At 60.9% G+C, this 12,914-nt stretch overlaps 1 protein-coding gene across 5 annotated transcripts; it reads right to left on the reverse strand.

Annotated features, from left to right (window-relative positions):
* Window positions 1-80: 80 nt before the first annotated feature.
* Window positions 81-12,790, reverse strand: AK1 (adenylate kinase 1). 5 transcript variants are annotated; one of them, XM_054727550.1, is made up of 7 exons: window positions 12,774-12,790; window positions 5,606-5,644; window positions 4,085-4,120; window positions 3,747-3,910; window positions 3,015-3,131; window positions 564-755; window positions 81-319 (listed from the first exon to the last, which is right to left on the reverse strand). In XM_054727550.1, exons 2-7 carry the CDS (start codon window positions 5,610-5,612, stop codon window positions 251-253), a joined length of 585 nt encoding a protein of 194 aa, XP_054583525.1. In that variant the 5' UTR covers window positions 5,613-5,644; window positions 12,774-12,790; the 3' UTR covers window positions 81-250. The 5 variants fall into 5 exon arrangements, with proteins under 5 accessions (XP_054583525.1, XP_008150818.1, XP_054583523.1 ...); XM_008152596.3 differs by lacking the exon at window positions 12,774-12,790 and adding an exon at window positions 8,352-8,406; XM_054727548.1 differs by lacking the exon at window positions 12,774-12,790 and adding an exon at window positions 5,848-5,907.
* Between the last annotated feature and the right edge of the window lie 124 nt (window positions 12,791-12,914).

A 12,914-nucleotide genomic window follows, 5' to 3' on the forward strand; every position in this document is an offset into this window, starting at 1 on the left:
GGGGCTGGGGACTCAAGGCCGGGCGGCCGTCCGACATAAATCAACCCCAATGGAAGCGAAGAAAAAGGAGTAAAACCGAATGTCCTCGGAAATTCCTTTAGTGCTCAGCTGTCCGTGAAAACAGGATAACGCGGCTTCCTCTGTCTGTGCTCCAGCCGGGCAGGGCGGAGGCGCTGAGCTGGGGCCAGGACTCCTGCGTCAGGACAGGGGTGGGGCTGGGCTCCGAGCTGGGGAAGGGGCTCCGGCGCTGCTACTTGAGGGCGTCCAGGTGGGTGCAGACCTGGGAGAAGACGCTGTCCACGGAGCCCTCGGCGTTGACCTGCGGGGAGACCGGTGGTGAGCAGAGACGCCGTGGGCCGGGCGGACCCCATTGTGCCAGGCCCCACCCCCAGCAGCCAGGCCTGGGTCCGGAGTCCAGCCACAGCGGGCAGCAGCCCCTCGTCAAACCAGGGGGGAAGCCAAGGCCGGGCAGGACGGCTGGCCCAAGGTCACAGCGATTTGAGGCCAAGCCAGGAAAAAAACACCAGGCTTCCTAGGGCCCCCTCGGCCTGCAGGGGGCGCACCTTGCGCACGATGCCACGCTTCTCATAGAAGGTGATGACGGGCTCCGTGGCCTTGTAGTAGGTGTCCAGCCGCTTCTTGATGGTCTCCTCGTTGTCGTCCACGCGCCCACTGGTCTCGCCCCGCTTCAGGAGCCGCTTGGTCATGGTCTCGGGGCCTGCGTCCACGTACAGCAGCAGCGTGGGCTGTCCGATCTGTGGGCAGGGCAGCCGTCACAGGGGCCCCTGTCCTGCCCACCCCGAGCCCAACTCCTCCCCATCTTCCCACTTCTGGGGCCGCCCTTGAGATCCACTCGGACATTGAGACAGCCCGACAGGCCTTCCTAAAACCAATCTGCCCTGCCGTTCCCCTGCCCAGACCTCGTCCACGGCTCCCCCGTGCCCTCGGGAGAAAATCCAAAGTCCGTTCCTGGCCTGGAGGGCCTGTGCGTTGGGCCCTGTCCCCCTCCTCAGCGCGTGCTGCTCACGCCTTTGCTCTCTTGCTTCAGCCACGCTGACTCGAGTCTCGCCTGGCTCTGATCACCCGCCTCCTGTGCCAGGCCTTTGCTCATGCCGGAAACCTCCCAGGAACCTTTTCCCTCAAGGCCAAGTGCTCACCTTCAGATTTCACCTAAAATCTCATTCCTCTGGCGCAGCCTCCCCAGATGCCACCCCCGCCCCACCCCGCCCCCTGCGACATGCTCTTCCAGACCCTTTACTTCGGCCCTCAGCACCTCTCGGGAGGGCCTCCGGTTATTTATTTAACATCCCTCTCCCGGCCTGGCCCGAGGTCCGGAGGGCAATGGGCTCTTACACCGGCAGGCCTGGGTAAGGACTTGACAGAGGAACCAGGGCTGAGGGAAGGGGTGAGGGGCAGCTACGCCCTGGGAGGTTCTGAACAGTGTCACTGTCCCTGGCATGCGTGTTTCATCACCGGGAAGACTGGGAATGGCAAGAAGAAATAAGGTTGACCATCTTCCTTTGGTGAGGACCTGGCGCCCCCTGGTGTCCAGAGTCAAAAACACCAGGTGCTGGGCCCTGTGCAGAGCCAGGCACTCACGCCAACACCCACAACAGCCCCAGGAGGGATGGGAACTTCCACTAACCCCAATTTCTAGACGTGGCTTTGAGGGCCAGAGGGGACGTCACACGGCTGGTGCCTAGGCCCATGGCCTCCCAGTCTTTGAAGGAAGCCCAGCCAACCCCCATTTCACAGATAGGGAAACTGAGGCCCAAATCAGGGTAGACACTTCCCTGAGGTCCTGCAGCCAGTTAGAGGGCAGGAAATAAAATATCCTGCCTCTGGATGTGGCTCAAAGCTATGGAAGCCTAAAGATGGCCCCTGTCTCACAGAGTTGGGGAGTGGGGATGAAGGTCTGGTCCAGCCCCCAGCCACTGGGATGCCCAGTCCTCCTTGCGAGGCCTGGAAGGAGTCCTCTGCCCTGAATCCCCCCCCCCAGCTGAGCCCCCATGTCCCCTTAATGACCTCTCCCTCCTTGGCACTTACAGCGCCTCTGCTTCCCCCATATGGCGTATAACACCAACAGGTATGGGTGTATGTGTGTATATGTGTGTGCCCATGTGTGTGCATCTCTGTGTATAGGTGCACCGAGTCCACGTATATGCATTGCCTGAGGTGCATGTGTGTACACTGCCAGATGTGTGCACATGTACCCAGGCCTGTGTGCATGGGTGCATATGCCTATGGCTTCATGCACACACATGTGTGCCTATGTGTTTGTGTGCATGTGTGTGCATGCACATGCCTGTACATGTGAGTGTTTGGGCAAGATGCTCTTGCCCTGTGGAAAGTTTTCCTGGTGGGCACCCCCTCCAGGCAGCTCAGAGGCATCATCCTCAAGGCCCGCTCTCTCCGGCCACACTCCCGCTGGCCCCCGGAAGGAGACCGGACTCTCCTCCCGGCAGCCGAAGCCTCCAGCCGGGCCTGAGCCTCCCTCTCCCACACCATCCCCAGTTGCTCTCTCCCATCAGCTCTGTTCTCTCTGCACGAGCCCGGCCCTCCCAGCCCTGTCCATGCTGTTCCCTGCCCCTCCGACCACGTGCTTACAGGTGCCAAGCCCCCAGGTCTGCTGAAGAGTGCATTCTCTCTAATCCTCATGCTGCCCCGCAAGGCAGCTGTGCCCTGCCTATCCCCATTTTGCAGATGGGAACACTGAGGTTCAGAGAGGCAGAATGACAGCCCAAGGCCTCCAGCAGGTGAGCTGGAACCTGAGCCTGGCCTCCTCAGCCTGGTGCTTCCCATTCTTCTAGACTTTTTCTTCTGGACTTCTAGAAAGAATCCCAGAAAGAAGCTCTTCCCAGGTTTCCCTCCTTCCCCACCTCCCATCACCCACAATCAATCTCTCTCTCTCTCTCTCTCTCTCTCTCTCTCTCTCTCTCTCTCTCCTCTTCCTCCTCCATCATAGCAGCCTCTGCCTGACTGCCCCCGTCACAGCTCCGCCAGGTGTGCCTTACCCTCTGCTCAAACTCCTCCCCCTGCTGCACCTCCCGAGGGTAGCCATCGATCAGGAAGCCTTTGGAAGTATCCACCGCGGCCATCATGGCATCTCGGAGCATGTCCAGCACTGTCTCCTGCGGGCACAGCACAAGGAGGAGGGGCCATGAGCCCCAGGTCCCCACCTCCTCTGGTGTGTGCTGCCCCGCCCTCTGCACGGACAGCTCTCCCAAACCAGCCCCCCGGGCCTCTCTGAACCATGGAGCTGATGGATGGCTCAGCTCAGGCATTCAGCTGGGCCCAGGGGACACCGCTGTGGACAAAGCAGGCCTTCCCTGCCCTCAGGAAACCGAATTATCAACTCCCAGGCATGACACGGGTTGTATGGGCAAAGGAAGGGGCTACTGGAGTATAAAATTGGGCGGTGGGGGGGGGGGGGTTAGCCCAAATCTGATGAACCAGAAGGTCTGAAAGCTGAGGAGGAAAAACATTCCAGGCAGGAAGGAGTGTGATGAGTCTGAGGGGACAGAAAGGCCGGGGTGGTGGGAGGGTGGAGGGGTCAGCAGGTCAGAGTCCTGGAGGCTCCTGGGAGCTTCTGGGAGAAATTCTGTGCCAAGGGCAATGGGGACCCGCAAAAGGGTTCAGGGCCAGGGAAGGTCATGGCCAGCCTGCCAGTGTGTCATGGGCTTTGCTGGCTGACGTCCACTCAGGGCCACCATCACCCCGCCCCCGCCCCGCTGGGGCCCACTCACCAGTGGCACCAGCTGCCCCTTCTCCATGATTTCCGACAGCATCTTGCCCCTGGCCGAGCCCGAGCTGACCTCGGCCCGAAGGAGGTCCCCGGTGGAGAGGTGGGTGTAGCCGTACTTCTGGACAATCTTCTCACACTGGGTGCCCTTCCCCGAGCCAGGCCCGCCTGCAAGCGCCCACCCGGTCACAGCCCTGAGAAACGGGTCCCCCGCAGGGACAGGGTCTGCCCGGGTCACCCATCGAAGGAGGGGCAGAGCCCAGGGCGCAGTCCCCGGCCCGGCTCCCACCAGCGCCTGCAGAGACCCCCCTGCTAGTGCCAGCCCGCCTGCCCTGGACTCACCCACCACGAAGATGATCTTGGTTTTCTTCAGCTTCTCTGTGGGAGAGGAAAGAGGGCAGAGCTCAGTCACTCGCACGACCAATGCTGGGCAGCACCTCTGATCCCAGGCCTGTGCTGGGCCCGAGGCAGAGGGCCAGACCGCTCACGCGCCCGTCAGGGAGGCAGACCATCCCAGCCCAGCGTGGGTGCTGATGGCGAGGGAAGCTCAGAGGCTGGGACAGGTCGGGGGAGAGAGGGCGGCCCAGGCAGAGGGACCAGCCGAGGCAAAGACCTGGAGGCCACGGGCACAGGCCGTCAGAGGGACTCTGAGGGGCTCAGCCACCCCAGTCCCTGTGGGAGTCACCTCTGGCCTTAGAGTCTTCCTCACTGCGGAGGTTTTCCGAGGAGCAGCAGGCACCCATGGTCCCGTTCTGCTGTGTCCCCTACCCTTCCCCTCCCAGGCCCGGGGCCTGCCCATTGCCCGCCTTCCCTGGGCGGTACCAATGTGGAGTTGGCAACCACAACATATGTTGCCCTGGAGACAGTTGCCGGGGAAGAGGGCCGTGGTGGGCATATGGAACCCTTGCCCAAAGAGGGAGGCCAGCTTACATTTCAACCTCTGCCTCACCACCCTTAGGACTCAGCAGCGCCACAGCCCCGCCAACAGAGGGAAACTGAGGCCTGAAGAGGCAGGGGCCCGCTCTAGGGCTGCCAGAACGCGAACTGGAAGCCGGCCCCTTCCCAGGCTGCTGCCTTCCCTTCCCTGGAGCAGGACTGGGGAGAGGTCCCGCCCCTTTCTGGCCCCCTGCCCCGGTCCAATGAGGGGGTGAGCTCAAAGCCCCCAGGGCCTCCCAGCCAGAGGAGCTGTCAGAACTTCTCTCGGGGCTTCCTGCCACCCGCCGGCCCGCGTGTGAGGGGCATAGCCTGGGTGTGGGGGGGAGGGCACAGCCCGGTGGCAGCTGACGTTCAGAGCCTCCGGGGTGGAAGGGTGAGCACTGGTTTCAGGCAGCCGCAGCCAGGTCGGCTGGGCTCCTTTAAGAACTGCCCAGGCCCAGGCTCAATGCCAGGGATGGGGCGGGTGGTGCTGCCAGGAGACAGGCCAGCTGGGCTCTCTGCCCATGACTCCTTCTAGGCGGGCCCACAGGAGCCGGGAGGGCCCAAGAGCCGCCCCCTGGACAATGGGGAACTCCATCCCTGAGAGGGGCGTTTGCACCCCTGGGGCCTCTCCACGGGGCAGGCCTCCCCTCACCAGGGCCCGCCCTCTCCAGAGAGAGGCAGGGATTCAGCTCTAAAAATACCCGCGTAGGAGGTGAGCTGCGGGGTCCTCGGAGCCCAGGAGGCCCCGTCGCTTCTAAAATTAATCTCGAAGCTGGCACATCCCAGGAGAGGCCTGAGGCGGGTGTGGGAGCTCCCAGGCAAGCCCTGTCTGGCAGCCCCAGAGCCGCCTCCAACCCCTCCCGGAGTGTCTCCCCAAAGTACACCCCCTTAACAGACGGGCACACTGAGGCCCAGGCAGAGAGCAGGAGAGAGGAGCCTCCATACCTTCCATCCTGCCGAGGTCCTGGGAGTGGAGTCAGCACTCTGCAAGATAAGGCGCAGGCGGGGCTGGTGAGAGAGAGCTCCGGTCCAGCCACAGCCACAGCCACAGCCACAGCCACAGCCACAGCCACAGGTGTGCCAGGCCCTGCCCCGCCCTCGGAGGGGGCCGCTGCGGGCAGGAAGGCCCAGGAGGCTGGGTGACCTTGGGAAAGTCCTCTTTCTTCCTTGTGCTTCCACTTCCTCACCTGTCAAGGGCAGCAGCCCCCTCCCGCCCCACCAGCGACGGAGCTGCTCTCCCAGGTCCCAGAAAACAGGGCGGGGTCCTCTGCCCACACCTTGACAACACTCCCCAGGGCGGAGGGAGGGGAAGGCTGCCAGGAGCGGGAGGAGGGACTGGAGCTGTCTGTCCTCATCTCTGCTGGGGTTTGGAAGAGGATGCTCAGAGGAACACGGAAGTCTGAAGGGAGGAAGCTGCGTCCACATAGAAACAGCCCTGCAATTTTCCAATGAGGGGGTTCCCAGGCTCCCCCTGCCACAGGACCAACTTCCCCCCCCGTGTGGCCCCTGCCCCCTCACCCCCTGGAGGACCTTGCTCCATTGCCCTCTTTCCTCCCAGCATGGAATCAACCCCAACCCCTCCTGGGACCCCACTCTACCTCCACAGCCCCCAGGGACCTCCCTCAACCTCCCCTTCCCATGGCCTTCACCCACCAGCCCTCCCCAAGGCCACCTGCAACCATCTCAGCCACTCTTGCCTTGACCTTGGACTCTTGCCTGGGACCTCACCTCCGACCCCCACTCTACCCTCTCACTATTGGCTTCAGGGTCCCAGGACCCTCCATCCTGCCCAGCCAGCCCAGGACGCTCTATCCAGCTTTGGAGACCCTGCCAGCTCTGACACGCCGCCTGTGTCCCAGCTACAAGCCCTCCCTCCCACCCTCCTCCATCCCGCATAAGCACGGCCCTCCCTCTTGCTCCTGAACCTCTCTCTGATCTGTCCTCGCCGCCACCTCTTTGTTCCAAGCAGGGGCCAACCCAACCTCCATACCCACCAGCCCATCCGCAGGATTTCCCCACAAGCTTAAGACCACATCCCTCTCCTGCTTAAGACCCTTCCATGTGTGGCCACTCAGCTCCCAAGATAAAGCCCTCCCCCCCGTAACCTCTGCGACTTTATCAGCTGCTGCTTAAACTGAGCTCCCTCACCCACCATGGCCGTGTCCCACCTCCAGGCCCCAGCTCACGTTGCACCCAATGCCCGGATGCCTTTCCCTAAGGTGTTAATGTTTAGGACTCACTTCAGGCGTCACCTCCTTCAGGAAGCCCTCCTGGACTCTACCCTCCACTCCCACACTGACAGGTACCTCCTCTGGACTTCCCCTGGCGTCATACAGCCACACACCACACACCACACTGCATTGGACTCTCTGTTGTAGTGCAGGCCTGTTCCCCACCAGACTGGGCCCGGCCCGGGCTGGTCAGAGGGCCGGGGGCCTTACTCCGTCCTCAGCGCCCTCTTGGGAGGGAACTGAGGCTTGAAGAAGATAGACTTGCTCCAGGGCCTGGCTGGGTTCCAACCCAGGCCTGCATTTTCTGTTGCTCCGGGCCTAGCACCCAGTAGGTCCTTCGGCAGCTGCCTGTGGGGGCACGGTGAGCCTCTTTCCCGCTGAGGATGCCGAAGGAAGGGTAGTCGCTGCCAACACTGCTCAGCAGCTGGTGGGGGAGGAGGGTCCCGAGGCCAGGAACAGCCTGCAGTGACCCCATCCTGCCCCGCCCCCTCCCAGTAACCTAAGCCCCGCTGTCCTGCTGGAACCTGCCACCTCCTTGGTCCAAAATAACCTGGGCCGTGAGGAGGCCTCGCAGAGGTCAGGGGTCCAGGACAGAGTTAGGTTACGGGCTCAGCACCCGGGTCTCATTGGGCCCCTGGGTCAGGGCCGCAGTGACTCCGTCTATAACCGGGTGGTCTGCCACGGGGTCTGGAGCGCTGGGGCCAAAGGGACAGAGACTTAACCTCCATCACAAGGCGGGTCCAGGGCAAGACCAAGGTCTCCCGTCTCTTGACCAAGAGCAGCCTTGCTGGTGGTTGGCAATCAACTAGGGTTCAAATCCCAACCCCATCACTCAGCTGTGTGACCTTGGGCAGCGGGTGTCCCCTGCCTGGGCCTGCACCCCAGGCCCTGTCCCACTGCTGCTGAGGAGTCCTGAGTGGGTAGCTGAGCAGGACAGGCCCAGGTGCTGCCTCCAGGGCTCCCCCAGGCCCCTGCCCTTTCAGAGGCTGGGGCAGGGGGCCAACCTCCAGGGGGCCTCCTGTGCCCAGCACTCAAAGGGATGTGACAGGACAGCTCCACCAATCACACAGGCTGCCCCACCCAGGTCCTCAGGGGCGGGGAGTCAGGTCACAGCCCCCCTCCCAGGGCCCCAGCTGGGACATGCCAAGGACAGGAACCTGGAGCCCCAGGGGTACGGGCTGGGACAAAGGGGTGACTGTCTCAGAGGCTGGGAAGGACTGCAACACACACACATCCACAAAGCAGCACGGAGGGCGGCACACGCCCCCCCAGAGCAGAGTCTGCGGAGTGCAGACAGGCGGACACGCACAGGGCACAGCCAGGGACACACAGAGCCCCACACATCCCCAGGATACCCTGGCGCCCAGCAAGGCGCACTCCCCAGGTGCCTGCGCTCCCCCGCTCCCCGCAGAGGCGCTTCCCCCCCGCGCGCACAGACAGACCCAGGGGCACACACTGACCTGGGGGTGGGGTGCGGGTGGGCGCTGGGGCCAGTGCGTGCCCTGCCCGTCCTCGCCAGCCACCCGCCCGCAAAGGCGACTATTTATAAGGCTGTCAGCAGCGCGCGGCATGCCGGGAGCCAGCCCCGTGCTCGCAGGAGGGAGGGAGGAGGGGGGAGCAGCCGGGAAGGGAGAGGGCTGGACCGGAGCGGAGCCCTGATGGGAGACGGAGCAGGACTGGCGCCCTCCACTGTGCGCACCGCACAGGACTGTTCCCGGGGGTGTTCCATTCCCGTGTTACCTCCACTGTGCCCACACACTCCCGGGGATGGGACGAGGCTGCCCATGTGACAGCTGGGGAAACTGAGGCCCGGAGAGGCGTGGCTCTTTGCACAAAATCCCACAGCAAATTGGTAGCTGGGAGAGGCCAGATGAGGGAGGGGAGGACTGAGGCCTGGATTCCGGGGCTTTGCTGGCCACACCAGTCCCCGGCCCCTTCTCAGACCGGCCCGGAGGCCCCTGGAATGCCTCCTCCCTTTTTGGAAGCGGTTCCAAGAACTCTGGGACACACACTCCCCAGGACCCCAAAGACCATCCACAAAACCCTCTCCCAGCTGCTGGTTGTGTAGATTATTAAAAACCCCAGCCCTGCCAGGCAACTCCCAAGGAGGATGTGGGCCATTCAGAGTGCTGTATGCGGGTGGGGGACCGGGCCGATGGTCCTGAGAATAACAGCGCCCCCGTAATGAGCACTCGCTGTGGGCCGGGCGCTGGGCAGAAAGACCACGGGACGCGGGCCATGTCCGCGAATCCTGAAGCATGGAGGACAGTGAGTTCACACTGTCAATCAGCTTGCCTGCCGGAGGCTCCCAGGTGGAAAGGGACGTGTTTACCCACGGAGACTGACACGTGGTAGTAGGCGCTCAGTAAGGTGCAGGGACCAGGACCATGCAGCTTCGGAACGCGGGGACTTGACCGCTAGACACACCACAGCCTTGAAAGCAGCAGCCCCAGGTCGTGGGGTGGGTTACATTTGGAATTTGTCTTGTAGGCACCAGGGAGCCATGAAAGGTGTTGCAGCAAGAGAGTGAAACTACCGAGAGAGAGAGAGAGAGAGAGAGAGAGAGAGAGAGACCGTTTTAGGTGGGTAGTTTCTTAGCAACAACAGCAGCCTAGACACCAGGAGGCTTGGAGCTCGTCCCAGCCCTGCCACCTGTGACATCAGACAAGATCCTTACGCCTTGGGACCTCAGTTTCCCCATCTGTGAGAGGGGCAGGTGCTGGGCCAGAGGGTCTGCCTTCGAAGTTGTTCCAAAGGCCCTCCCCACAGCTGTCGGTGGCTGTGCACAATGGCACGACCTCTGGGGAAAGCGAACTGGTGAAGTCAACCAACAATTCTGAACACGCAGGGTCACGTGTGTGACATCTATTCCTAGAGATTTTTTCTTGGCGTTTTAACATCTCTGGCACGTGTTCTCTTATCATCCAGGCGATGGCATCTTGCAGGTGATGCAATGAAGCACATGATCCCCCAGGGAGAGGGGGGACTTTTGCTTCTTTCTTAAAGGCTTCCCCGTGCTTTTTTTTTTTTTTTTTTTAATACAACAAGCATCTGTTATTTTATCTATAAAACACTTTTAACACAGATGTGCCTTGAGGACATTATGCTAAATGAAATAAGCCAGTTACAAAAAGACAGATACTGTATGATTCCACCTACAGGAGGTATTGAAGTCGTCAAATTCGTAGAAAAAGGAAGTAGAGGGAGGGCCCCCTGCGGCTGAGGGGCAGGGGAAGTGGGAGTTGGCGTTTAATGGATATAGAGCAGGGGTCCTCAGACTACGGCCCGCGGGCCACATGCGGCCCGCCGAGGACCTTTACCTGGCCCGCCGGGTGTTTTTGCCGCCGCCGCCTGTCCTGCTTAGCAGCCGACTTAGCAGTGTGCATAGGAATTTGTTCATAGTTTTTTTTAAACTATAGTCCGGCCCTCCAACGGTCTGAGGGACAATGAACTGGCCCCCTGTTTAAAAAGTTTGAGGACCCCTGATATAGAGTTTCAGATCTGCAAGATGAAAATGTCCTGGAGCTGTTTCATGGCAATGCACGCGTACTTAACACCACTGAACTGCACTCTTAAAGATGGCTAACTGGCCCTAACCGGTTTGGCTCAGTGGATAGAGCATTGGCCTGCGGACTGAAAAGTCCCGGGTTAGATTCCGGTCAAGGGCATGTACCTTGGTTGTGGACACATCCCCAGTAGGGGTTGTGCAGGAGGCAGCTGATCGATCTTTCTCTCTCATCAATGTTTCTATTTCTCTATCCCTCTCCCTTCCTCTCTGTAAAAAATCAATAACATATATATTTTTTAAAAATAAATAAAGATGGCTAACTGGTAAATCGTATGTGTTTTTTTGCACAATAAAAAAGTAAATTTAAACATTGTAAAAACCTATTTTAAGTACCTGTTTTAATTCTTTCATTTCCATAAGACCTATGGATTTTCTATCAATCGTGGAATATTAAAGTTTCAGGATTTTTTTTTTTCTCAGTTCTAACCTAAAGAAAGAAAAAACGGTGGGAAAGAGGAAGAGAGGCAGGGAGGGATGAAAGAGGGAATGAAGAAAGGAGAAGATGGAAGGGAAAACGGAAGGAGGGGAGGGGAAGGGAGAGAGGCAGGGAGAGAAAGAAAAAAAAATGCCTGGAGGAAACACCCGGGAGGTCGTACCCTCGGCTGTTCACAGGGAGCAGGACTGGGCGAGGCCCTCCCTCTCTATCTCACATGGTGTGTATGGCTAAAGTTATAACATTTTTAAAAAACCCTAAAAATATAATCATATAAAATGAAACCAATTTTTAAAAACACTTTAAAAATATTCCGGTTAAAGAAAGCGCTCCCAGGCTTGAAAATGAGCCGGCACGGGGGTCAACCTGGGACAGCCTCGCCCTGAGTTTCACAGGGAGGCGAGGGGCTGCGAGGGGGCCTGGCCGGACTGCTGAGCATGGGCAGGAAGCAGCGGGGGTGGCCACTCCGGGAAGCACCTGCGGGGCGTGCAGCCGGTGGGAGGTGTCGCCTGGGCGGGGTGGGGGGTCACAGGGTGAGGGGGACACACAGGAGCGCGGCAGGGCTCTGAACCTCAGCTGAGGGAGTGGGTTTGTCTGGACCACGGCGGGGAGCAGGTGAAGGATTCAGAGCAATACAGGACCGTGAGGAGGTGGGCTCAGGAAGATAACTTTGACAATGAGTATACTTGTCTGCAGGGGGGGGGGGGTGTCTCCGAGGGGAGGAGTTTGTGGGGTTGAGGACTAGGCCCCAGACCTCTTGCCCTCACCAAAGTCCTGCCTCCTGATGCTAAACCGAACTTCCGGAGGGTCTACCCCTAGCAAGCCACCTTCTCTTGAAGCACCCCTGGGGCTCCCTCCATGCCCGCCGGAGGGCAGGCCGGTTCCCAGAAGCCTTTGCACAGAGCCAGTGCGTGCCGCATTCCGTATCTCCATCCCCACGCAGGGCCTTAGGCTCCCCACCTAACGACTTTGCAAGGAGTCCCTGTCCCTCCGACACGCCCACCACCACCACTGCCGTGGGCCCCGTGACGTCCCAGCCGCCCGCCGGTCCCACTGCTGCCCAAGCACGGGTGGCCTCTCCAAGCAAGAGGGATGGAGCCTTGGCCCAGTCGGGCTGGCTCCCATGGCCTTTTGCCATCTGGCCCCAACTGGCCTCATCTCCCGGTGCTCCCGCCTCCCTGCCTCCTGGGAGAGGCTGTGGGTCCCACCACCGGGCTGGGCTATTGTTCGGGCCATTCTTCCCGCCTGACATTCCCTCCCTCTTCAATTGCACCTGAGGCAGCGCCTGGCACGCCTGGCACGTGGCTACTTACTAGAATGTACATGTGAATTAGAGACAAGGGCAGCGAGCCCTCCTCTCCTCCCAGCTCCCTGGCCCCCCATCCCGGCTGGCTCGGCGCCCGGGGAGAGCTCGTTCCCCGTCCCCAGCAGGCCGCCTGCCCTTGTCTCACAGCCACCCTTTGTTAGGCCTCTGCTCCCAGGGGTATCTTATCTGCCTAAACAGGTTGTAATCTCCCCGAGTCACGGACCCCCTTCCTCCTGCCAACCTGGAGTTGTAAACAAGGCCTTTCACTCAACTGCTGCTCCCCACACCCCTCCCAGGGCTGCGGCCCCGCCTGGCTCCTGCCTGCTGGGCCCCGGGAAATGTGGGCTCCCAGCCCTCAGCATCCCTGGCCCTTGACCCAACCGCTGACCCCACCGCCTGCCCTCTCCCCCTGAATCCTGTCCTGGCCTCCTCTCTTATTCCCCCCCTCCCCCCCCCAGCTGCTCTCTATGGCAGGGATGGCATTCTCCTCCCGCCCCCGCCCCCGCCCCCAGAAACTTGCCCCAAACTCTGCAGGACTCTTCCCCATCTCCAGGCCTCAGAAGAATGTCACCTACCCCAAAGCCCTCTCGCAGCGCCTGGATTATTGACTGTCGCCCTGCCTCCCCGCGGTGGCCTCCCCAGGTCCTGAGCTCCCTGAGAGCAGTGCGTGGTCCTGGAACTGGGCTGGGAGAGGGGAAGTGACTTACCCAAGGTCA

Source organism: Eptesicus fuscus, chromosome 15, assembly GCF_027574615.1.
Source record: "Eptesicus fuscus isolate TK198812 chromosome 15, DD_ASM_mEF_20220401, whole genome shotgun sequence".
Taxonomy (NCBI): Eukaryota; Metazoa; Chordata; class Mammalia; order Chiroptera; family Vespertilionidae; genus Eptesicus; species Eptesicus fuscus.